We start from the raw sequence: 24,934 nt of genomic DNA on the forward strand, positions 1-24,934 counted from the left end.
AAATGCTCTCCTAAAGCCAAACGGACACACTGCATTGTGCCCATTCATATCTAACCATGCAATCATTTATACAAGCTTGTGTGTACATATTTATGTGTGTACGTGTCTATCTGGTTACGTGTCACGCAGCCCCTTTGTTTGAGGTCTTAGGAGATGACCACAAGAGTTATATGGAAGCAATCTAGACAGGCTGGCTTCATTACATAAAATCTCCAACAAGACTTCTCCAAAGCAGGGAGGTTAGAACTATGGAGAGAAACTACACTTCTGCTTCTCCAAGCCTGGAGTAAAGAGGAGAACAGTTGATCTATCAACCAAGGCCAGTTGGCAGAATAGAAAATGGCCAGGATCCAGGTGCGCAGAGTATCAAAACAGCAGAAACAGCTTAGCCAATGAGCTCCAGGCTACTGGGCACTCAGAGAGGGCGCATCCAGGTTCCCTAAGCCATGGTTTCTGGGTTCTTGTTGTTGTTTTTGCATTTCTTTCTTTCCTCTTCTTTTTGCAAATAGCCAGCTGGCATTCTTAGGGCCAGAGGAAATGTGGAGAATGGCAGTGCTCCAAAAATCAGAAAACAGTGAGAAGAAACAGAATGTCATCACTTTTGCCACTCATTCTTCCAAATAGGGATGATGACTCTTCCCCAAGTCACCACAATGTGGGCCTCTGACTATCTGTAAAAATGTAAGACAGCTACGGAAGTGATAATAAAATCGGGGCTAGGCATATACTTCCAATGTACCCAGGTTTAGTTAAAAATCAAAACTTTTCCAAAAATAAGTAGCTAAAAATGGCTAGTACCTCTAAATCCATTGCACTGTTCTATGAAAGAAAAAAAATAAGATGAAAAACAGAAGGAAAAATTGAGAAACCAAGACAATGCCATTGCTCTGACATCTGATAAGTGTGATAATCTTTCCATAACTTAAGTATATTTGCAGCATTTGCATTTCCACTTTTTACCTTAAATCCATCTGCACATCTTACTCATCTGAAAAAATTTACATTTTTTGTTCCTAAATATTCTTAACAACTGTAGCAGTTTGCACTTTTGAAAGAAAAGGCTGGTTGACACTGTCAAGTCATACGCTATCAGTCAAACCCAAAATATACTCATTCTAAAGACAGAAAGATCAAGGGATAAAATGATTCACCACAGGAAGAAAAGAAGTGGCTTCGATAAACGGCATCAAGGGACTAAAACATCAGCATAACTGAAAAAGTGAGTACAAGAATTCTTACTTTCACACATTTTTTTTCCCACCCATTGATTCTTCATTCCTATCTTCAATGCCATTCTGATCTAGCAAAATTCTGAACAGACACAACCATCTGCTGATACCAGAAACAGGAGACTAATCCAGCATTACCTGCCCATGTGTTCATGTGCATATCCTCTGACACAGAAATTACACTTCCAGGAATGGAGCCTGGAAGAATCTGTAAACATGGTATCTTTGAGAATACTCTCTATAATAGCGATGGAAGTTGCTCAGTTAAAAAAAAAAAATTAAAATTAGACAAAAATGTAAGTTAATTTATAATGTTAATTATAAATGCTAATTTATAATATATAAAGCACTAATATCAGAATGGTATCAGAGGCCCACATTGTGGTGACTTGGTACCTCTATCCAAGACAAGGGCTTCCCAGGTGGTGCCGGTGGTAAAGAAGCCAACTGCCAAGGCAGGAGACATAAGAGACGCGAGTTTGATCTCTGGATCAGGAAGATACCCTGGAGAAGGGAATGGCAACCTGCTCCAGTATTCTTGCCTGGGAAATCCTATGGACAGAGGCACCTGGTGGGCTACAGTCCAGGGGGTCACAAAGAGTCGGACACAACTGACTGTGTGCACATACACACACACACACACACACACACATCCAAGACAAAGTCTTCCTATATATTCAGAAACATATTCAAGGCAAATACAAGAAAGAAAATTTGGAACACTCGTACAGTGACTTAAAGTTCTAACTGCGTTCATAATGTCTCTTCCAAACCCCTGAAACAAGTAGCCTGGCTAAGAAAGGTACCACCCACCAGGTCACACCTATACAATATGGGCAGTAGAGGAGAGTGCATGCCAGATACCTCTCACTACCAAGGTAGACTTCTCATGTGAACTGGTTCCATTGCTGTTTCCACTGTCGAATCCACAAAGTGGATATGATTCCCTGTACTTCCTGCAACTCTCTCAGGATGACTGGAAAGCAAAGTGAAATAACTCCTCTTCCAAGTGTTCATGAAGCAGTAGAGATGAAAAGACTGGGATCAATGATCTCCTAGTTGTAAGCGGCTAGGCTCTATTTCCTCTCTGATGCTGGGTTTCAAATCATTCCTTTGCAAAGAGAGTTTCTGGGTAGTTATAGAATTATACTCAAGACACTAGCTAAAAGAATGGAATGAAAGGAAGAATGGAGATGGGAGACAAAGAGGGGGGGATGAGAAAAGCGTTTACAGAGCGTGGGCCATCAGCTATCACCAACATTCAAATACTGACATGGCAACCTGGTTTTTTTCTCACTTAAAAATATAGGAGAATGCTTTTCTCTGATATATAAAAAGGACATTAACTCATCAGTAATCCTGGGTTAGTCTGTAATAAATCAATGACAATATTGTGCTGCTGACCGTAACTGTGGTCTTTCTAAGAGTGAACAGTTACAAAATATAACAACCGCTTTTGAGAAACACTTTCTGTGTCTAAGACCCAAACCTGGCTGTGGAACTTCACAAAGTCAATTGAATGGGGTTCATTCAGTACGAAGCTGCATCCTGTAATCTAAGGAAGGAAAGCTTCTTGGTAGAACCTGCAGTGCTGACCTATATTTTGCCAACCCCAGTAAGATCTGGGGTTTACAGACTGTTTGAGATCTCTCAATTAATCCTTATGAGTCCTTAGTAAAGAAAATTAATGTACTAAATTTCCATGTAATAAATTTCTTTTGTGTGTGTTAGTCATTCAGTCATGTCCGACTCTTTGCGACCCCATAGACTGCAGCCTGCCAGTCTCCTCTGTCCATGGAATTCTCCAAGCAAGAATACTGGAGTCGGTTGCCATTCCCTTCTCCAGGGGATCTTCCTGACCCAGGGATCAAATCCTGGTCTGCTGCACTGCAGGTAGATTCTTTATCATCTGAGCTGCCGGTGGGTGCCAGGCAGGGGCAGGGGCAGGGGCGGCAGTTGGTACCAAACAAAGTAAAACAGAAATTTCTGAGGTTCCACGTCTTGAAAAATATATACTTTTGCAAAAAAAAAAAAAGTTGAGAAAATATTTAAGTTCAAAAGAGCAATTATTTCAGAGTAGAAAATAGTCTTAAATATCTTAAAAGCCATAAACCTACCTGCAAGAAACTGGATGTGAAGTTTCTAAATTAAAAAAAAAACAGTTCTAAGAAATGATGCATTATATATAAGATTTCAGGACCTCACTCATATTTTCCTGTGGAAATAAATTGGTGAGGTGCCCAAAATTTCTTTAAAAAGACCAGTGTACCCAAAATCTGTCAATTTAATAACTCAAACACATCAACAAAACAGTATCAACAGAAGTAACAATTTGCAAAAATGCTAAAGTTTCCAAGCCACTTAATCATCTCTTGTTTATTAAATCTGTGAGTCAAATTAAATGAATCAAAGCAAAATTATTAAGCTTATCTATTGGAGTAAATATATTTTAAATACTCATATTTCAAACTGTAATTAATATAAAATTGTATAATATGATAATTTTAATATTGATCTTTTTTCACATCCAGTCTTAGGAATCTTGGTGTGCATATTTCAGTTCAAACAAGTGGCACTTCAGGTGCTCCATAAAATGTGTGGCAAGTTCCTACTAGACTGTAAAGTGCCGCTTTAGATAAACAGCTCAGACTCAAGTTCAGGACTCCCACACCAGGCTCCTGCTGTGATTCCCTGGCCTCTTGTCCCATCTTGTTCATCAAATCAAAATTCAGTTCAGGCATCATCTCCAGTGTGTCTTTGTCTTGTCTCAGACCAAAATAACTGCCTGCACACAGTACCGCCTTCTCTGCTGCTACACTTTTTCCTTTGCATTAAAAATCATCCCATTTGGGGACTTCCCTGGCAGTCTAGTGGTTAAGACTCCATGTTCCCAACCAATGCAGGTGGCACAGGTTTGCTCCCTGATCAGGGAACTAAAAACCCTGCATGATGCAGCCAGAAAAAATAACATCATACCATTATGCTTCCGTCATCTCACAGATTTTGTTCAAGGTCAAGGACTTTTATTCATCTTGGCCTGAGCACTGAGCCCAATGCACAAAGGACAAAACCTCCAAACTTAACTAATTGTGTTATTTTGGAGCAATTTACGCAACTTCTCTATACCTTTGCACCTTCTTGTAAATAGAGTTGCAGCTGTTCAGCATTACAGTGTTGTTCAGAGAATTAACTGAGATTATGCCTGTGAAGGCAACTGGCATAATTCCTGGACATAGTGAAGTACCCTTTTACTGTACTTCCTCTCAAGAGGCAGAAACCATGTACCAACTCAACCAAAAGTGATTTTCCAAACACATGTTTTATAAAAGAATGACAGATTAACCTGAGAAACAAAAATGGACATGGTGTAAGAGTTAATCAAGATTATAAACATATATAATATACAAACACACATATACGTTTATGCACGTACTTATACATGATTCAAACTATACTGTATTTCATAGAATTCTTAATGCCTAGATGACTTCACATTCTCAAAAATTTACCCTGAAACATACGTGCTTGCATGTGTGTGCGTGCTAAGTCACTTTGGTTATGACCGACTCTTTGCAACACTATGGACTGTAGCCCACCAGGCTCCTCTGTATGTCTGTGGAGCCCAGCAGGCTCCTCTTCTCCAGGCAAAAATACTGGAGGGAGTTGCCACGCCCTCCTTCAGGGATCTTTCCAACCAAGGGATCGAACCCGCATCTCTCATACATTTGGCATAATTACTGATTTCTCAGCATTATATATCAGCATTTTATCATTGTAAAACAGATATTCTGTTTTCTTCTTCTTCTAATCTCCCCAAAGTTAAACTGGGTTTATAAAAATGCAGTTTGCAATAAAATATTCAATATGTTGTTTAATATCTAATTAATTTATCTGAAAAGCTGATGTTTTAAGTTCTGATTTCTGGTATGACATATACAATGTACCATTGCTCTCAAAAGACTAAATTAGAAAGGTTTTCCCACAAATGACTATTTTAGGGGGAAAATGGCTACAATCAATGGGATGAAAATTTTGCCCTGCCCTACATCTCTGAATAAATTTAATGATTATCTAAGTTGAGCCATACTAGCAAATATACTCCTTTTACTAACACACATCAATATAATCCCAATTAAAATACTCTGTAAGATTGCCTACAGTATTTCAGATCGAAATAGCTTCTACTGAAATAGACTTTCCTGCCACTCTGATTTAGCATCTCACTTTCCCTTATCAGCAGATGGTAAGCCAAGTACTATTTAAATCCATATGTCTTCCATAGGCATAGTTCAGATACTGAATAAAAAGATGAACAAATGTTTTAGAGCTAATCACATTAGCCTTTGAGTGAAAAAAAGTAACCAAGTACAGTTTCACTTCCTGCAAATGACTTTTACTATATCACATTTAGATGATTGAAGGAGTTATATCTCTGTAAACCACCCAGACAAAAATAACTAACTGTACAGAGCAAGACTGCAGCAAAAGAGTTTCTTGATTTTGACTACTTCTTCATGAATCCTTGCTATCTGCAGGATGCCAACCCTGAAAGGCAATGAATCTGGTATCAGAGGAATACTGTAGTTAGGCAAAATTCAACACCATCAGGGCTAAGAATAGAGTAACTCACCAGCTTTCTCTTGCATTACAGTTATACCCCTTCTCACTCTTCTCCCCAGATTACAAGGGTCAAAGAAAACAAAGAACTCCATTTGAAGATCAAGGCTCTCTGACTTTACAGATTCCAATTCCACAGACACAACTCATACTTTTATTCATCTCTTCTAATCAAGGAAATTGAGATGATATTAAGTTTTTAATACAAACTACACATGTATTCCTGAGTTCACAAAAGCTTTCAAACTCTCCTTTCTGGGTTTTGTCTCTAGCAAATGGGATGCTCCATGTTCAAGGAATAACATCTAGGATATCCTTCTCTTCCTCACATCACATTTTCTAGTCTTATAAGCCTTTGATCCTGACTTGATCATAAAATAACTGAAATAAAGGGTCCCATTGCCCATTCCCTCTTATTTTGAACGCAGTATGTAATGCTTCCCTTCTTTACAGGGAACAGTGGAGAATAGTGAAACTTTCTTCAGTGTTCAATTCCTCATGCTCCATAAAACCACTGGCTGTGCACAAGATTGATGATTTCAACCAAAATGGAATTTAGAGTTATCATTTAAAAAAAGAATTTACACAAAGTAAATACATTTTGGATAAGTGAATTAAAAATAAAGATAAACTGGTTTCACTGGAACTCTTAAGCCTAGAAACACATTGGCAGATTGATTCTGTAGATTCCTATATCAAAAAAGTCTGTCAACCCTGAGAAATCTCTATTTCACCAGGTAAATCAGAAAACTGTTCATATTTTAAATGGTCCAAGAAAGCTCAATTTTTAATGTAAACCCCAAACTGGTATATTTTTATTATCTTTTTGACTCAGAGTAAACAACTCACCAAATACGTAATGGTTATTGTGAAAAAATATATATAAGCAATAACTAACCCTTTTGTCCTAAAAAAGGATACTTAAATGTTAATGTCTGTAATTATAAACCTAATGGTAGGAAATTATACAAGCAGTACTGCAGTCTCACACAGAAATTTAAAAGGTGGTTTAGTATTCTTGCCTGGAAAATCCCATGGACGGAGGACCCTGGTAGGCTACAGTCCATGGGGTCGCAAAGAGTTGGACACGACTGAGTGACTTAACTTTACTTTCTTTTTTTCAAATTTTAAAAAAGTACATATATCCTCATAGAAGTCTACTCAATTAAATATGCATTGATTCTAGACCTTCTATGAGATGAGCAATATGTCAGGGCTGATGAGAAACAGAAATATAAAAATGGCATAGCCCTTCTCTCTCAGGAGCCCACAATCTATTAAGTGAGAAAAATTCACAAAGGGATAAATTATAAGATTTGGTATTTGCTGTTTCTCTCGTATCACTGCTCTATTGTGTTCCAAACTTGTCCAAATAACCATTGGCTTTCAGAGGAAAAACCTCAGAAACACACACACACACACACACACAGAAGTACTTCAGTGGATCTCAATTTCAGGTCCAGAGAATATCACAAAAATCCTAACACTGCAATGAAATTCATACATTAAAATCATAAGGACTGGAAACTAGTCGTTAGAGATCAATTCCACATGAACCCCGACTCAAAGCCATGGCAAAACCAACACAGTACTGTAAAGTAGAATAAAGTAAAAATAAAAATTAAAAAGAAAATAAAAAATAAAACTTATCTGATTCATTAAATACAGAACAGTTAAGACATCTGACTGAACCTGAATAGCGCAGTCAGTGTCTAGTCACAAAATGGGAGAATTAGTTTGGTCTGGTCACAAAGATGGATAATTTATGAATCTAAGCTCATGGGTCCAAGTGTAGAATTCAACTGTATTACGACTTTACCTATTTCAGAGCTTTCACCCACCTATGGTTTGGGGTTAGCAATTATGAACCAAGTGAGATTGCTTAAGTCATGATTAGAGTTCACAGTCCTGTGAGTATAGAAAAAAATCTCTTAGAAACAGTCTAGATATAGAACTTAAAAGGCTTATCTTTAATAAAAGAATATCAGTACACAGAAGACAGTTTGTTTACTTTTAAAAGAAAGATGATGATCTAGCTACAGAGAATTTTTTAAAAAACTGCCACAAATTCTGTGATCACACAATGGATGGTGGTTGATTTTAAATGCATTTTAATTTATACTTATTACAACAAAAATTTTAAAACTTATGATTCTTATTACCATTAAATCAGTAAATAGACGAGTAAAAAGACATAAACCTATCTCTCAGATCCAAATTGTTTACAAAAACTGAAAGCCTTGAAGCTTGGGAGATTTGAATTAAGACTTCCATTAACCCCCTACCAATATCCCAGGAACGGTAAGAAATTTAAACAAAAGGAAAAGCAATGCTTTTAAAATGACTTAATGTAATACAGTATTAAGATATGTAACAGTTTGAGCCATTAAACAACAGGTGACATATCACAGGCAAGAATTTCTCTTTTCTCAATGACTAAATACATTAAATAAGACATGAAAATGAGCCAAGGGATTAAAGCTAAAAGAAATGATTAGTGAATTAATCAGAACACCAATAAATAAAACTAAAATACAATAGTACTTATATATAATGAATCAATCAAACTAGTACAGTGTGTACAGCATATGCTTTAAACAGGTTTTCAAGTTGTTTTTTTTTCTCTTATATTTCTTCTGAATAGATGTAGATTATGGCCCTATGAAGAATTATTTTTAATTTATATTTAAATACAAGTGATTTACATGTATGCTATATACACTATACATATATAAAGTATAATGATGCTTCTGCTGCTTATTTATACTAATTAAAGAATTTATTAAATTCTTACTTCAGACTGATTTAAAGAACCCAACTCTGCTCTAAAATTTATTCATTCCATTGAGTTTATTGTGCACATAATAAGATCACTGAGGTATGAATGTTTCTGCAAATTTCGAATCCTATCAATTAACAAATAATTTGGCCATACCGAGGACCTTAAAATTTAATCTCATATATGTCAAAATAGTAACTGTCACTCTACAGCAGGGCTCACCTACTATGCTATATTTTAAGCCGGAGTTATAAAGCTCACCTTTGAGTTGTTTTAGCTTTTGGACTTCAATTGCTCCTCAAGTTCTCCAAACACCAAAGCACTTGTTTGTTGGTTTACTGCATACTTGCATCCCAGTAATCCCTTGCCCATCTATTGAAACCCCAACTATTCTTGAACCAGCCAATAAGAAACCTCTTCCAGAAGACTTTTCTTGCTGGCTCAATTAAGAAAAGATTACTTTCTTCTCTTAAAAAAATTAAATTTGGGATTAACATATGCATACCACTATGTGTGTGTGTGTGTGTGTGTGTGTGTGTGTGTGTGTGTGTGTTTATGTACACTATGTGCTTTGCTTAGTTCACTCAGTTGTGTCTGACTCTTTGTGACCCCATGGACTGCAGCCTACCAGGCTCCTCTGTCCATGGGGATTCTCCAGGAAAGAATACTGGAATGGGTTACTATGCCCTCCTCCAGGGAATCTTCCCAACCCAGGGATCAAACCCATGTCTCCCTCATTGCAGGCAGATTCTTTCCTATCTGAGTCACCAGGGAAGCCCCATATATACTATGTATATAAAATAGATAATCAACAAGGACCTACTGTATAACACTACAAGAAACTATATTCAACACTTAGTAATAAACTATAAGGGAAAAGAATCTGAAAAGGAGTGTGTGTGTGTATATATATATATATGTACATATATATATTCAGTTTTATATATATACATATGAATCACTTTACAGGTGAATCACATTTTAGGTGAATCACTATATACATCACTGTTTCCGTTATTTCCCCATCTATTTGCCATGAAGTGACTGGACCAGATGCCAAGATCTTAGTTTTCTGAATGTTGAGTTGTAAGATTTTTTGGTGGGGGCGGGGGGACTCCAAAATCACTGCAGATGGTGACTGCAGCCATGAAAATAAAAGATGCTTGCTCCTTGGAAGGAAAGCTATGATCAACCTACAGCGTATTAAAAAGCAGAGACATTACTTTGTCAACAAAAGTCTGTCTAGTCAAGGCTATGGTTTTTCCAGTGGTCATGTACGGATGTGAGAGTTGGACTATAAAGAAAACTGAGTGCAAAAGAATTGATGCTTTTGAACTATGGTGTTGGAGAAGACTCTTGAGAGTTCCTTGGACTGCAAGGAGATTCAACCTGTCTATCCTAAAGGAAATCACTCCTAAATACTCATTGGAAGGACTGAAGCTGAGGCTGAAGCTCCAATACTTTGGTCACTTGATGTGAAGAACTGACTCAGCAGAAAAGACCCTGATGCTGTGAAAGATTGAAGGCAGGGGGAGAAAGGGACAACAGAGGATGAGACGGTTGGATGGCATCATCGACTCAAAGGACATGAGTTTAAGTGAGCTCCAGGAGTTGGTGATGGACAGGAAGCCTGGCATGCTGCAGTCCATGCGATCAGAAAGAGTCAGATGCAACTGAGTGACTGAACTGAATGGACTATATACCTAAAGCTAACACAACATTATAAATCAAATATACTTCAATAAAAAATACTAAAAATTAAATTAAATACTACAATTTGTTCCACTCCATGGCACTTGGCACTCCTTTCCTTTTGTTGTTTTTGTTTAGTCACTAACCCAGGTCTCCTGCATTGGCAGGCAGATCCTTTATCATTGAGCCAACAGGGAAGCCTTTCCTTAAACCCTAATCATATTTCTGAACATCATCTCCCAAACTGGTCTACAAATGATTTCAAGAAACAGTATCCATAGCATGTCCATGATGATGTCACTCCTAGAATATTTTGCACAAACTAGGCTTGCAACATAAATTCAATTATTAAAGAAATGTTGGTTAATTTAGAAGTCATTCCATCTCCCCCATTCCCCATAACAGAAGGCATTTCTTGCTAGCCATTAGATATTTTCATCTGAACGCCCTGCAAACCTTGTAGGTGTAAGACTAGCTTCATTATTTAACACTCACAAAATAGCTCACACCAGAGTTCTGCTAACAGCACTACCATTCATTGAAAAGCACTTTAGTAAAGTGTGGACTTTGAAGCCAAGCCTATGTGAACATGGGCTGGCATGACTCAGTCACTTACTAGCTGGGTGACTTCAGGAGGCAAGTGACTTAATATCTCTGAGGCCCTATTTCCTCTATAAAATGGAGTTAAAGATATCTTCTATGTCATGGATTACTATGAAGATTAAACGAGATACTACAAACAGAAAGGAGAATCTGGCCCATAGTTGGTGATTATCAAATGTTAGCTATGATTAGTCCCCTCTTCCAATCATCCAAATTCTAAGCCTCATTCATCACAACTTTCCTCCTCTTGGTCACCCATACGTGTCGACTTTGTCAACTCTTAAATATTCTGCACTAGCGTATCTACAAAACTAACCTCATTTTCACTACCCTAGAGTAGACTGACTTTCTTAGATAGCATATTGAGAAGCAGAGACATTACTTTGCCAACCAAGGTCTGTCTAGTCAAGGCTATGATTTTTCCAGTCGTCATGTATGGATGTGAGAGCTGGACTGTGAAGAAAGCTGAGCACCAAAGAATTGATGCTTTTCAACTGTGGTGTTGGAGAAGACTCCTGAGAGTCCCTTGGACTGCAAGGAGATCCAACCAGTCCATTCTAAAGGAGATCAGTCCTGGGTGTTCTTTGGAAGGACTGATGTTGAAGCTGAAACTCCAGTACTTTGGCCACCTCATGAGAAAAGTTGACTCACTGGAAAAGACCCTGATGCTGGGAGGGATTGGGGGCAGGAGGAGAAGGGGATGACAGAGGATGAGATGGCTGGATGGCATCACTGACTCGATGGACGTGAGTTTGAGTGAACTCCGGGAGTTGGTGATGGACAGGGAGGCCTGGTGTGCTGCGATTCATGGGGTCGAAAAGAGTTGGACACGACTGAGCGACTGAACTGAACTGAACTGAGGGTAGACTAGGGGACAGCAGAGTAGACTTTAATCAGTCTGCCTTTCTGCCCACCTATCCACCCCATTCTATATAAAGTGTGATAGATGTTAATCACGTTAAAGGTCTGTCTAAATATATTTGTTCCAAATCCTAATGATTCCTGATTTCCTTTTAAAATAAAAATTTCAGAGCTTATCACCTACACATAATTGTGTATTACCTGAAGGTAAGAACCCTAATTTACTCATATCCATTCCCTTTACAGGATCTTTCATGGTTCCTGAAACAAAGTAGGCGCTAAATTATTGTTTATTGGACAAAAAAATTAAAGACCAATATATCTGGGAATTATTCTACAAAGTTATCATTTACTTTGGATTTCTAGTTCTTTCAAGTCTGAGTCTAGGTTAGTTTGGCTTAACACATGTTGCTCATGCTCAGTTGTTCAGTTGTGTCTGACTCTTTGTGACCTATGGACTGTAGCCTACCAGGTTCCTCTGTCCATGGAATTTTCCAGGCAAGATTCCTGGAGCAGGCTGTCATTTCCTTCCACAGGGGATCTTCCTGACCCAGGGATTGAACCCGCATCTCTTACATCTCCTGCATTGGCAGGCATATCCTTTACCACTGTGCCACTTGAGAATCCCAAAACATGTTGGTTCCTTGAAAATAAATCCTTAACTTAAATGAGTATATCCTTAACTTAAATTCACATACAACCAACTGTGCACCAAAAACCCTAAACAAAAGAGTACATTGCTAAAATTTCACAAACTATACATACATACAGTCTCTAGTCTTTGAAAGAACTTTGCATATAGCAGTGAGATGACTGAAAAAGAAAATGAAAATGAGATTTAGAATAAAGTGATTTTCTACACTTCCTTTTAACACCAGCGTTTCATTCTTACCTTACCTTAAACTATGTAAATAACTTTGAGAAAAATAAAATAAATTCAAATAGGTTAGAGTTTCTGTGTGTGCCAAGTACCTTACTGAGTAGTTGCTGGCATTAACTCTATGTGATCACCAAAACAAATTAACTTTAAGAATCGTTTTGGTGACAGTAAAATCCCTTTAAATATTAAATATAGGATATATGTATATTTTAAATATATGTATATGTAGAATATAATGTATGTATACTATATATATATATATTTACCTTGTAAGACTCATTACAGTACATTACCCTATTTAAATATTCTTTGAATGTCAAGATGACTAAGGAATCTTTCAATCATAAAAGTGAACTAGATCACTAAATCTCTGTTGGTGCTTCAGAAATGTACCTTATTCAAACTCTCATATTAACTTTTCCCCCATAATAATGTTTACAGGAAATGTTGGGGTTTGTTATTTCCTAGTTACCACTTTGAGGCAGTTCTCACGAGTAAAATGTTTTCCCATTTCCGAAGAGTATATATACACATAGGGCTGGTAAAGTAACCTATACTCGCCATTAACTCCACTACTATGTCACCCCATAGAGGAAACTGATTTTAGGGAAGCTAGTTTGAACAATTTAAAATTGTAAGCAAGATACAATTATGTAGTCACAATATATTCAATGCAGGACTATTTACCACAGCAAAAATTGGAAGTAACTTAAAAGTCTGGCAACAAGGGGATCAATAATCATCTTTTCTGGTACAACCAGTACAGTACATAATGAAGTACTATGAAGTCAGTAAATCTGATGTATCAGAATATACACTAATATGAGAAAATGTTTATAGTTTATTATAAAGTGAAATTGAAGGCTACTTAAACATACAAATCTATGTTTGTATGTGGATGTTTTTGTGTGTGTGGGATACATTAAAGTGTTGAGTAGTCATTTTCTTCCTTTTGCTTATTTATATTTTCCAAAATGTCTAATGAACATATATATTTTAATGGGAAAGAAAATGTCAACAAACACTAATTTGATATCCTTTTCTCTCTCATAGACCTTTCCTAATTTGTCATTTTCATCATCAGCCCCACCCTAGAGGCAACCTCCTCTCCGGAAACCCACAGGGACTGAGCACAAATATGTTCTTTTTCATCATGACCATTAATACTGCAAATAATTCATACATGAATGTGGTGGTGGTTGAGTCGCTAGGTCGTGTCCGACTCTTGCAACCCACCCCTCCTCTGTCCGAGATTCTCCAGGTAAGAATGCTGGAGATATTAACTCTGAAGGAGCATAAAGAATTTGAGATAGGTTTACAGTTTAAAGATTTCAGTGGGACAAAACTGAATTATTCACATCCATTAAAGAGTTTGAATGATTCACAGCCAATTTTATTTTTATAATTGTAATGAAACAGCTGGGATTAGAATCTATTCATGGACTCATAAGGAATTTGCACCCCACCTACTAAAATTAGTTTCTGCATCCAAAATTCTGATTTGAACATCTGACTGTGAACAAAACAGGCATCATCACTCAATGCCAAGAAACTGAGGAAATAGACTTTAAACATGTCATATTCTCACCAGAATTATCTTATTTCTCATTGTGCAGACTTCTCTTTATTGGCATTCATAAGTGGCCCCTTAATAACATGATTCTTTGAATCAAATTTATTGTCAAAGAATGAGCTTTCTTGTATAAGATAAGCCCCAATAATACAAATGTTGAAGATTTTAGACCGCATTGTTTATAATTTATGGGTTGTCAGCCATTAGAGGGAAATTAGAAACTTGCATATCAAATATATGATGTCTCTTTGGACACTAGAATCACTAAGATATTTGTCTTAAAGTTGACTCAAGTATCACAGATATAAATGTTTAAGGTTTTATAGAAAATTTGCTTGGTCCCAGAGTTTGCAATCTTAAAGAGATGTGAGCAATTGTATGCTTCTATCTCTATAATTTTCCAAAGAAGGAAACAGGGCATTAAGATTGAGTGACTCACCCAGGGTCACACAGCTAGTTAGTCACAAAGTAAGTCTAGAACACAAAGCCTCTTTTTCCTCCAATCCAGTACTCTTTCCACTGCATCACAAGAGAAAAGTAAAGAAGAAAATATAAAGTATAATTTTACTGGAAAATAAAATCCTTTCAAGCCTGAATCACAACCAGAGACACTCCATTAAAGGTGGAACACACCCACTTCCGAACTCATCTGTAACTTGAGAGGGCTGAGCATATTACTAAAGAATAATTTGGATATATTATAGCATAAAGTTTTGAGAGGCATAGTAACTGGATATTTAATTTATAGACTGACCATTTGGACAAGCCACATTTTAAAAACCTCCAACTTTTCTTGAATCAGTTACATGATTCAGGCAAAGCAGATATATTTTCTTGAATTATCAAGAAAATTTTAGATTGTAAATTCGTGACTTTTTAAGAGGAATTAAATTAACCAAATGTGTATCTCCTAAAATATGGCCAACATTGCTTCAATTGTAGCATGTTTTGCAAAACAGATGACTTCTAAAAAGTTATAAGTAAATAACATTTTCATTTTTTAAGATTTCAGGGAATAAATATTTAAAGTCCTATACTGAGGTTTTACTTTTAAAGCAAATGATTATTTTCAAGTAGGGGGAATAGTTCTCTCAAATGTTCCATTTGTAAATTTTTAGATTTTTATATATAAGTCTGACTTAACTCCTGTTTGTAAATGACAACAGGTATGTCTTCATAAATGTCATTAATTGGTTAAGAAAGGCACGAGCTTCTGTATTTTTAGGCTATAACAATCACACTCAATGTTAATCAAGAAAATGTTTTTTTTCCTTATCATTTTAATAAGTTATTAAGAAGTAGTAAAGAAAGACTATTCTATCTGACATTCTGAAAATCCTACGAAAGAAAAATACTTTCTAATGGAATCAATGTAAATATTTCAGCAACAAATAAGAATAAAGATCATTAAATTTCATATTTTAAGAGGAAAAATTAAGTTCTTCTCTCTTATATTCCCTCAAAGCCCATACTATTATTCACCCCATCCAAGACACCTCTAGGAATGTAAAAACTAGGTCGAGAAACTGTAAACAGTAATGAAAACATCATCCATGGAAGCAAAACGAAAACAAGCAAAATAAAGAGATTTTTCCCCTACAAAAGGTAAGTCTATCTGAGCTAACTGCTTTCTAAGACACATGATTCAACTCTGCTTAAGAACATAAATACTACTTAGAAATAAATTCTCTAAAAAATAAACTGTACTGCACATGTACTATAAGGAAAGCAAATCATATCATTGTCTGGCCATTAGATATTTGTCATTTTTCATACACATAAGAAATAGCTCTTAATGAGTATCATTTGCTTTTTTCTTAATTACCTGCATTCATCATCAGTCAATTCAGTTTAATAGTTAATTCTTAATTAGATATTTCTAGGGTATTATTTTCCAAGCAATATTTATTTATTGTGTCTCTTAACACTGACCTGTTTGGATGACAGTTAACTTGAACATGGGACAACACATGCTATCAGTCATGTGTTTTCTTATTTAAACATTATAAACTGTATTTTCCCTTTTAGAAATATAGATGTATATCCTTAGTTTTGCTGGTTAATCATGATCCTACAGATAGGTAAATTTCCAGGTATGAAACAATTAGTCCTTTTCATAATTAATATGTCCAAATTAAATCTTGGAAGGTGAGAAACATTTTAAAAAGGCAGGTTAACATGTAAAATTATGTGTGAGAGATGATACCTCCTAACTTACAAATGTCCTGTCCTTACAAAAATAAGATGAAAGTAAGATTCCTTTGCCTTATTTCTAATCACTGATAAAGAATAAAAATACATCACAAGATGAATGTTATGGATTTTTTCCAAATAAGGTCATCATCCAGATTCTATTCTACTTGTAAATTATAGTTAAACATGAACATCTATAAGGGCTTCCCTTGTAGCTCAGCTGGTAAAGAATCCACTGGCAATGCAGGAGACCTGGGTTGGATCCCTGGATTGGGAAGATCCCCTGGAGAAGGAAATGGCAACCCATTCCAATATTCTGGCCTGGAGAATTCCATGGACTGTATAGTCCATAGGGTCGCAGAGAGTCGGAGACAGCTGAGCTACTTTCACTTTCACTTTCATAAACACCTATGAATGAGAGCCTGGCAGGCTCCAGTCCATGGGCTCACAAAGAGTCGGATACCACTGAGAAACTAACACAACACAACATAAACGTAAATGCTGCTTCACCAAAACAAAGGAAACAGCTTCCTGGAAGTTCACTGAAACTATCTGAATCTCCTTGAACTAGTAACACAACCACACCAGGTCCTGCTTGCCAAGTTTCCTTGAGTTTATTCATAGACCATCCCAGTAATCAATATGCTTGTCTACAAACACTTAATGAAAATTCACTAACAGAATCAAAGGAAAAGGACAGTAAAAAAATATAACAATGAAAACAATATTTTCTCTTTTTTTTGGTGGAAGCAAATAAGGAAACACACAGAAATCCGAGGTTAAAATTTTCCTGGATTTTAGGTAATCAACACTTCTATGAAATCCATCCATCCATCAGACTGGACTTTGCCAGCAGAACATTAAGATTCACTCCAAGGCTGTGTGTAGCTCATGGCTGACACACTTTTGAATCATTCTGCATCTGTGCTCTTGAAACTTGGGCCACTTTCTGAATACTGTTCACTTCCAACATCTAAGAACATTCAACAATAGGGTCCTTTTTGGGCCCTGTTATCTTCTGACTCATGCCGTCTGTGAAAAAAAATAGGAAGCCAAGCAAAAGATAGTTATACAGGAAATAATTAACAGATAACTGTGCTGAAGGATACCATTTCACAGTGACTACAAACTTACAGCCCAATTCACTAAAAGATACATCTGCTTCCCCTGCCTTAGAAACCTGGGCCAGCAGAACTATGCCAGACTTCACAAAAAGCCTAGGTTACAAAAAAGAGAAAAAAAATGCACTTTTAAAAAATACTTGAGCCAGGGGAGCTGAGTTAAATGAAAGAAAGTAGAATAACAGAAAATCCCACTGGTCAAACATATACGTATCAAGTTGATTTTAGTAGTGATCTATTGTCAAATATAGTATATTAAATGTAAAAGATAAATAGCTAATAAAGGGGAAAAAAGCTACCTAGATTTTTCTTTAATAAAAACAAAATGATTATGTTCACTATTAAACAAAAACTAAGTGGATGAATGATTGCTATTTTTAAAATAAACCTATTATATTCTTGAATTTAAATCATACTGGTTTAAATCATAATCTTACAAGGATTGTTCATCTCTGGATAGAGTCAATGGTTTTTAATATTTTATTCTTAGGCAAAACAAACATCAACAGTTACCTCAAAAGAAACTTCACCAATATGGCTTATAAATTACTATTTCCTAGCTAATGATCAGGGAAGTACATACTCCCCATTTGTCCTGGTTTAGACCTTCTCTATGGTATTTGACATATGCAAGTAAAAAATTCAAATGGAGTCAGGAAAATACTTATGTACCTAAACACTCTGTTAAAACAACAATACTTAAATGATAGCTGCTTCTATTTTCATTAAACATGAAGCAAAACAGTAAATATCAGACTTCTCACTAAAGATCATCTTTAGTTTAAAAGAAGTTCCTGCGATCTTCTGTCAGTGGTTGTAGAGGCATTCAACAATGTTGCTTGTTTAAACGTCTGTTTGGCTGCCAATGGACTGTCCCCAAAAGAACATTTTTGCATCTCAATAGACTGTCCGGTATCAACAATCTTTAAACTATAAATTTAACGCTGCTGAAGAAAGAGGGAAATAACACCTGCTTTGTACTGTCTTGGTATCACATTTACAAAACGAACAAATCATCATACTCCTTTGCACTTATCTAGAACCCTGCATCTGACAATCTCAAATGGCCTGACAAACATTAATTAACTAAGTTGCTCAGCACTCTTGGGAGGATGGCTGGCATCGTAATCCTCTCTGGGATACAGATGAACAGGATCCTGGGAGGCCCTTTCTTTGAGCCAATGGATCAACTTGGATCTCAACACCCAGAACATGAAACTCAACTCCACAGGCCTGGCCAGACATCTCTGTCAAAACCAAGCAGTGCAAAATGTACGTGCTAATTGGACAAACTTCCATAAATAAATGCACACTGCAAACTAAAATCAATCACAAAGAGATTTATATTTCGCCTAGGTGCAAGAGCAGAGTGGACTGATAACTAGGGCATTTGCACTGATGGAAGAATTAGAGACTATCAGTTATCTGACTGTGACATTCTATTCTGACATGACACTGAGAAGTTTACTACATAAAGTAAAGATCTCCCAATCAAATGTTTATATGTCTGCATTTTATTTAAAAATTTTTTTAAAAACGTATTTGACTTTGGCAAAATCTTTGTGAAATTTAATGACAGGTGTTTGGTTTCTTTCAATGTGGTTATCAGCTAAAAGACAAAGCTTTCTGTGTTATACAGTCCAATCTAAAACGTTAATTACAAGAATGAAACCTAGAATTTCTCAACCAGGAAATAATAAAATGAATACAGTTACATCTGCATAAGAAAGCTACCAAATAAACAACACCCTTGTGAAAATAAAATTTCTACAAGATGCTAGTCAGAAAAGAGCACCTGACTACACTGAGTTACGACTATACTAGGCTGTTTAGTTTAAAATGAGAAGGGAACATCTATTTGAATACAAAACCAATTAATTTTGTTTTCAGCAAGGCAGTATTAAATATGTTAACCTATTCACGGAGCTAAACTTCAATGATGCATATTCAAAACATTTTCAGGAGCTTATTCATGTTTTACAAGATCTAGAAGTTTTAAAAGAGGAACAGTTGAAGTTTACCTGTACACTTGGACTATTTCTAGCAAAGCATCTACAGGGTTTAATATTTCTACTCATAAAAGGGAAAAATGATTTATAGAAATACTGTTAATCCACAGAAAAACCCAATTTTCATAAAACAATTTACAAGATGAAGCTTATGTTACTGTGTTCCCTGCCATATTCAAAGCACAATGATAAACACAGGTCACATACATTATTTAGACATTTTTATAACAAGATCAATTTCATACAAGGGAAATCTAAAGACATACACCGAATGAAAATATACATATATGAGCTGCCACTGAGTATAAAATTAAAAGCCAAACACTGATCTATGAAAAAAGGAAAGAGAAAAAAGAAGTGAAGAAAACTAACGAATATTTTGAAACTTGAGCTCTTCTCTGTGATTCTTATATTTCCTTCCTCACTTGGAGTGCAGCAAAATTTCATAACTAAAACCAGTGAAAAACAAGTATCAGAAAAACCAGTACACTGCAAGCAACATTATAACTACATGCTTTGTAACATAACCCTATCTCCAGTCAGCTTACTCTTAACACATTATTGACGGGAGATGTATTAATGCCACAGGCGTTAGTTTCTGCAAAAATCCCCCAGTTAATAATGTGTTAAAAAATGTTTCCGTTATTTACCAGCATAGTGTTAAACTATTTCAAATTAATATTTTCCATACTTAATTCTCGATACCACTCTGCACAGTAGTCAAAGATGATGGGCAAGTTTTTATTTTAGTATTAGAAACTACATGAATAAATGTATTTATAAATATACTTGTTCTATTACTGATATATCAGATAGACTACTTAATTTAAAAAATTACTTTAAAATCTATTTTCCATTTCTTAAATCTCTTACTATTTTGAAACAAACATGCCAAACAGCAAGTTAATTTCAAGTTCCATTCTACCATTTAAATTCAGGTATGGATAATATTCTGTAGATATATATTTACAAAGACCACTATAAATTTTCATTTAAAACATTTAAATTGTTTGCATATTTCAATTGTGTATTTATAAATTTTTATGGGACCTCTAAAATTACACAATTAAAGTACTTTGTTTTGGCCTTAGTAAATATGATGGCGATATTCTTTTGGGTTTCCTCTGGCTAATGGCAGAGAAAAGAACTGAGAAGTATGTATTTGCCATGGTAACTTAGTGACACTAATTTTTACCACCAAAGTAAAATTCTGGTCAAATTCACAATTAGAATGAAAGTAAAATTCTGGTCAAATTCACAATCAGAATGGGCTCTGCTTCTTAATTCTTACAAGCATCTTAAAAGGCTAATCAGCAATTTATGTGCACATTAAAATTTTTAAATTCAGTTATACCCTAAATATTTCATAATAAATCAAATCAGCTAACACTTACTGTCCCAAACGTCCAATAAAATGGATGACTTTCAAAACCATGAGCCAATTCCAATGAAAATACAAATTTTAAAGATTCCAATTTTACTGAAATTACAGAAGAATGACCCAAGACACTTTAAAATATATATATATTATATGTCTGTGTGTGTGTGTGTATATATATATATGTATATATATTTCTGGTGGTCAGCTCTCAAAATTTAGTAGATGATGGCCTTTAAGTATCACAAACCCTACAGTGAGGAATCTGATAGGCATTATAAAACATAGTTAGGTAGCCTCTCGCTGAAGATTTCCTACTTCAGCATCTAATGCAGAGGAACTGAAAAGACAGTTGAAATGATGCAATAGAAAGTTGAAATCAGGGAATTAAGGAAGTGGAGGAATTGAGAAAAACAATTTTTTTTGAAAAGTATTATCATCCTCAGGCTGCTTAAAGAATAGAACAATCCTGCTCAGATTTTAGGCTGCACTGATCATAAATTACTTCATAATTTACTTCATAAATTACTGCTCACTCCAGATTCTTAAGTGTATACAAAGAGAGGCAGAAGAGGTAACATTCCAGAAACAGTCTAAAAGAGTCACATAATTTGATACCAAATGAAGATGTCATGGATGAAAAAACATTGTTAAGTGGGAGGCAGGGGTGGGGGAAGCATGGAAGCTCTGGTGATACATGTGTAAGGCCATCAATTCCACCACACTGTCAAGATGCAACCTAAAATTTAAAAATCCTAGGGCATGTCCTTCCTGCCTTTTAGCCACTTGAGATCAGAAGAGTTCTGACTCCCTAGGAAAATGATGAGCATGTACAATGATAAAATGCATATTATAAGAAAGAAGCTCCCTAAATTGAGTATCCACTTGAAAAGCACAGGAACTATTTCTCTTCTTTCCAGAGTTACTTAGTTCAACTAGCTCCTTCCTGGTAGGCAGGAAGGACTGTCTCTCAGTGCACAAGAAGGCATCTCCTCTTCTGCTTTCAAGCCCTTCCTTAGCTTCAGGGCATGACTGCAGACAGGAAAGGTAACAGCTTTTACAATTAACTGTGCTCTAAGGCAATGGCACCCCACTCCAGTACTCTTGCCTGGGAAATCCCATGGACGGAGGAGCCTGGTAGGCTGCGGTCCATGAGGTCGCTAAGAGTCGGACACGACTGAGTGACTTCACTTTCACTTTCATGCATTGGAGAAGGAAATGGCAGCCCACTCCAGTGGTCTTGCCTGGAGAATCCCAGGGACAGGGGAGCCTGGTGGGCTGCCGTCTATGGGGTCGCACAGAGTCGGACATGACTGAAGCGACTTAGCAGCAGCAGCAGCAGCAGCAGTGCTCCTCTAAGGGGCATTTCTCAATGCTACTACAGAAAACTCATAGAGAGGCTTTAGAGACTCTAGGAAATGAGAGCAGAGCATCCAAGCCACCCTTGGAAAAAGTAATTTTTCTCCTCAGAATACATCCAAAGAGAACTCAGTGGTCTCTAACTTCCAGGTCAGCACTGGGCTGGCTGAACTGTATTTCCTAACCAGCTCTTTTGTAAAGGTTATCTGGTGTTTCTGATCCTACCTTCCATGCAGGAACAAAGCTTTGAAATCAGCCTGAAAGTTCAAAACTTTCTCAGAGTCAAGGCGAGATGCTGAAGTGGTGGTGCCTTAGGCAAAAAGCAAGTATCACTCCACTGGGAGCTCATGAATTTTCAAAATCTAAAATATTCCTTGACAAGTCACAGTCTACACAGCATGAAGAGAGTGCTCAAGGATCTTAGAGAGCTTTTGTTTTTTTTCAGGTGGGACTATGTCTTTCTCCCTACAAGAGCCCAATAATATATAATTTATGGTTCTCTTCTCTGGATACTCTTCACAGCATTCACGCTTAGGTCTATCTCATTTTTTTTCCCTCCTTTATGCAATAACACAACTAGGATGTGCATGTAACTATACTGTGAGTTTTAAAAACACCACATTTTTGTATTCATATCTCACCAAGGGCTTTGCATTCTTAGTGATTTACATCTCTGCTACATTCCTTATTAACCATCAACTGTGTCACACCACTTCAAAACTTCAAAGCCATTTTGTCATTTTAAGGTAACAGATGTGTATCCTTCTGGGATTTCGAGCCTCCCTTTTCCAAAAGCATCCTCGCCGTGTTGCATAACCACCAGGAATGACTAACAAACATTCAATCAGAGCTGAACGCAATGACAAACAAGTGGCTTCTACCCCACACGATCAAGTGCGTGTCGCGTACACACAAACGCCCGGCAGCTGCTTCCTCCGACTTCGGCCGGATTACCTATAAACCCCCAGATTGACACGCATCATTTAGTTGCACTTGGTTAAAGGCATGATACTAACTCTGGAGAATGTGGGCTCCCCCAGCTTTCCCTTTAAGATAAAAAGGATTATTTTAAAAAATGAAACCTTCCTACCCGTAACAGGGACTGGGATTCATCCTTGGACTTGCTCTCTCCAGACGCGGGATATTGCTGGGGGAGGGCGCCAGCCTTCTCTCCGCCCGCGGGCGCCCCCTGCAGGAAGCCCTTGGTGTCCACAGCCAAGCCGTAAATAGGGCGTGCCAGGTGGGCAGCCTCGACGTTGGGGCTATCCCTCAGAGTCTTCGTCTGCTCCTGGGGGCCGGACACAGGGGTCAGGAGTCCCAGGCTGGCTTGGGTATAAGAGGGGCTTCCCCGTAGGATGTCCGCCCCTCTCCAAGTCACGCTGCGCAGGTCATCGCTTGAACTCTCAGCCCAAGCCTTTTCTTTCAGCCCATCCTTGTCTTCGAGCTTCTCCCTCTTCACCACACTCTCAGCAACTGGCTCTCCCATTTTAGAGTCTGGATTGAGCAGACTGTAGACCTTGAGGTCAATCTTGGGCTCCTCCTTGATGGTGGAGACGGCATGGCCGTCCTCTTCGCCGTTGGCTGTAGTGCTGTCCTGCTCCTGGCAGTGAACAGTGTTGAAGTGCTCCAGTAGTGACTGAGTCTCCGCAGCTGTAAAACTGCACTGACGGCATTTGTAGCAGCTGTGTGCTCTCCTGCAGGAGAAGAAAACCGTCACTCGGAATCTAGCACACAGACAGCTTTAAAAAATCGTCTTCAAGCACCTGAATTTTATCCCCTGTAATGTAATGGGCAGAACAAAATACAGTCTTCTCAGCACCCAGAAACTGGCATATACTGAACTGGCCTCTTATTTCGAGGTAAGGCATGCACTATTCCCATTTGTTATATTAGCAATAGCAGGGATATGAACACACACACACTTCTGTGGTGTATACACACCAGCCGAGCCACGATTAAAACTGGTTGATGTGCTTTATTATTGAAGGACCTGCTCTGTTCATTTTACCGTGACTGCATAATCATCAGTTCTATATTATTTAAAAGAAATTCATAAATTTTTACACATGATTTCATCAATGGACTTTTTCTGTTTCTGCTTATTTAAACTAAACAGATATTTTTCACTCTAAATATACATACATTTCTACTGTGCTGAAGTATTCTATACAGCCTTTATACAAATTAAAATAAATTATACCAAACTGATTGCAATGTTCTTTTCTATCATAAATTCAAATCCACTGAATCAAACAAATGTAGTTGACTACCCTATGTAAGCTAGGGCTTCCCAGGAGGCTCAGTGGTAAAGAATCCAACTGCCAATGCAGGAGATGCAGGTTCGATTGATCCCTAGGTCAGAAAGATCCTCTGGAGGAGAAAATGGCAACCCACTCCAGTATTCTTGCTTAGAAAATCCCATGGACAGAGGAGTCTGGTGAGTTACTGTCCAGGATACAAAAAGTCAGACACAACTGAGCAACTGAGCATGCACCCTATATAATCTAGTAAGTAAGATATATCAGAAGCTCAAAAACTTTTAAGACAAAGTTTTTTTAACTCTAAGGACTTATGAACATTCGACCGAGTGAGTATCTCTTGGGTGCCAAGCAGCATGATAGGTGCTGTGCAAATATATTC

General features: G+C 37.0%; 1 protein-coding gene across 6 annotated transcripts in view; it reads right to left on the minus strand.

The window, feature by feature from the left end:
• TRPS1 (transcriptional repressor GATA binding 1) overlaps positions 1 to 24,934 on the minus strand; it is a 281,676-nt gene that overhangs the window by 168,054 nt on the left and 88,688 nt on the right. For all 6 annotated transcript variants that reach the window (XM_018058365.1, XM_018058362.1, XM_018058364.1 and 3 more), the window contains one exon: positions 23,385 to 23,988. In XM_018058365.1, coding sequence (XP_017913854.1) covers positions 23,385 to 23,988 — 604 coding nt within the window. The remainder of the gene's footprint in view (positions 1 to 23,384; positions 23,989 to 24,934) is intronic.

The sequence above is a fragment of the Capra hircus genome, chromosome 14, assembly GCF_001704415.2.
Source record: "Capra hircus breed San Clemente chromosome 14, ASM170441v1, whole genome shotgun sequence".
Lineage (NCBI taxonomy): Eukaryota > Metazoa > Chordata > Mammalia > Artiodactyla > Bovidae > Capra > Capra hircus.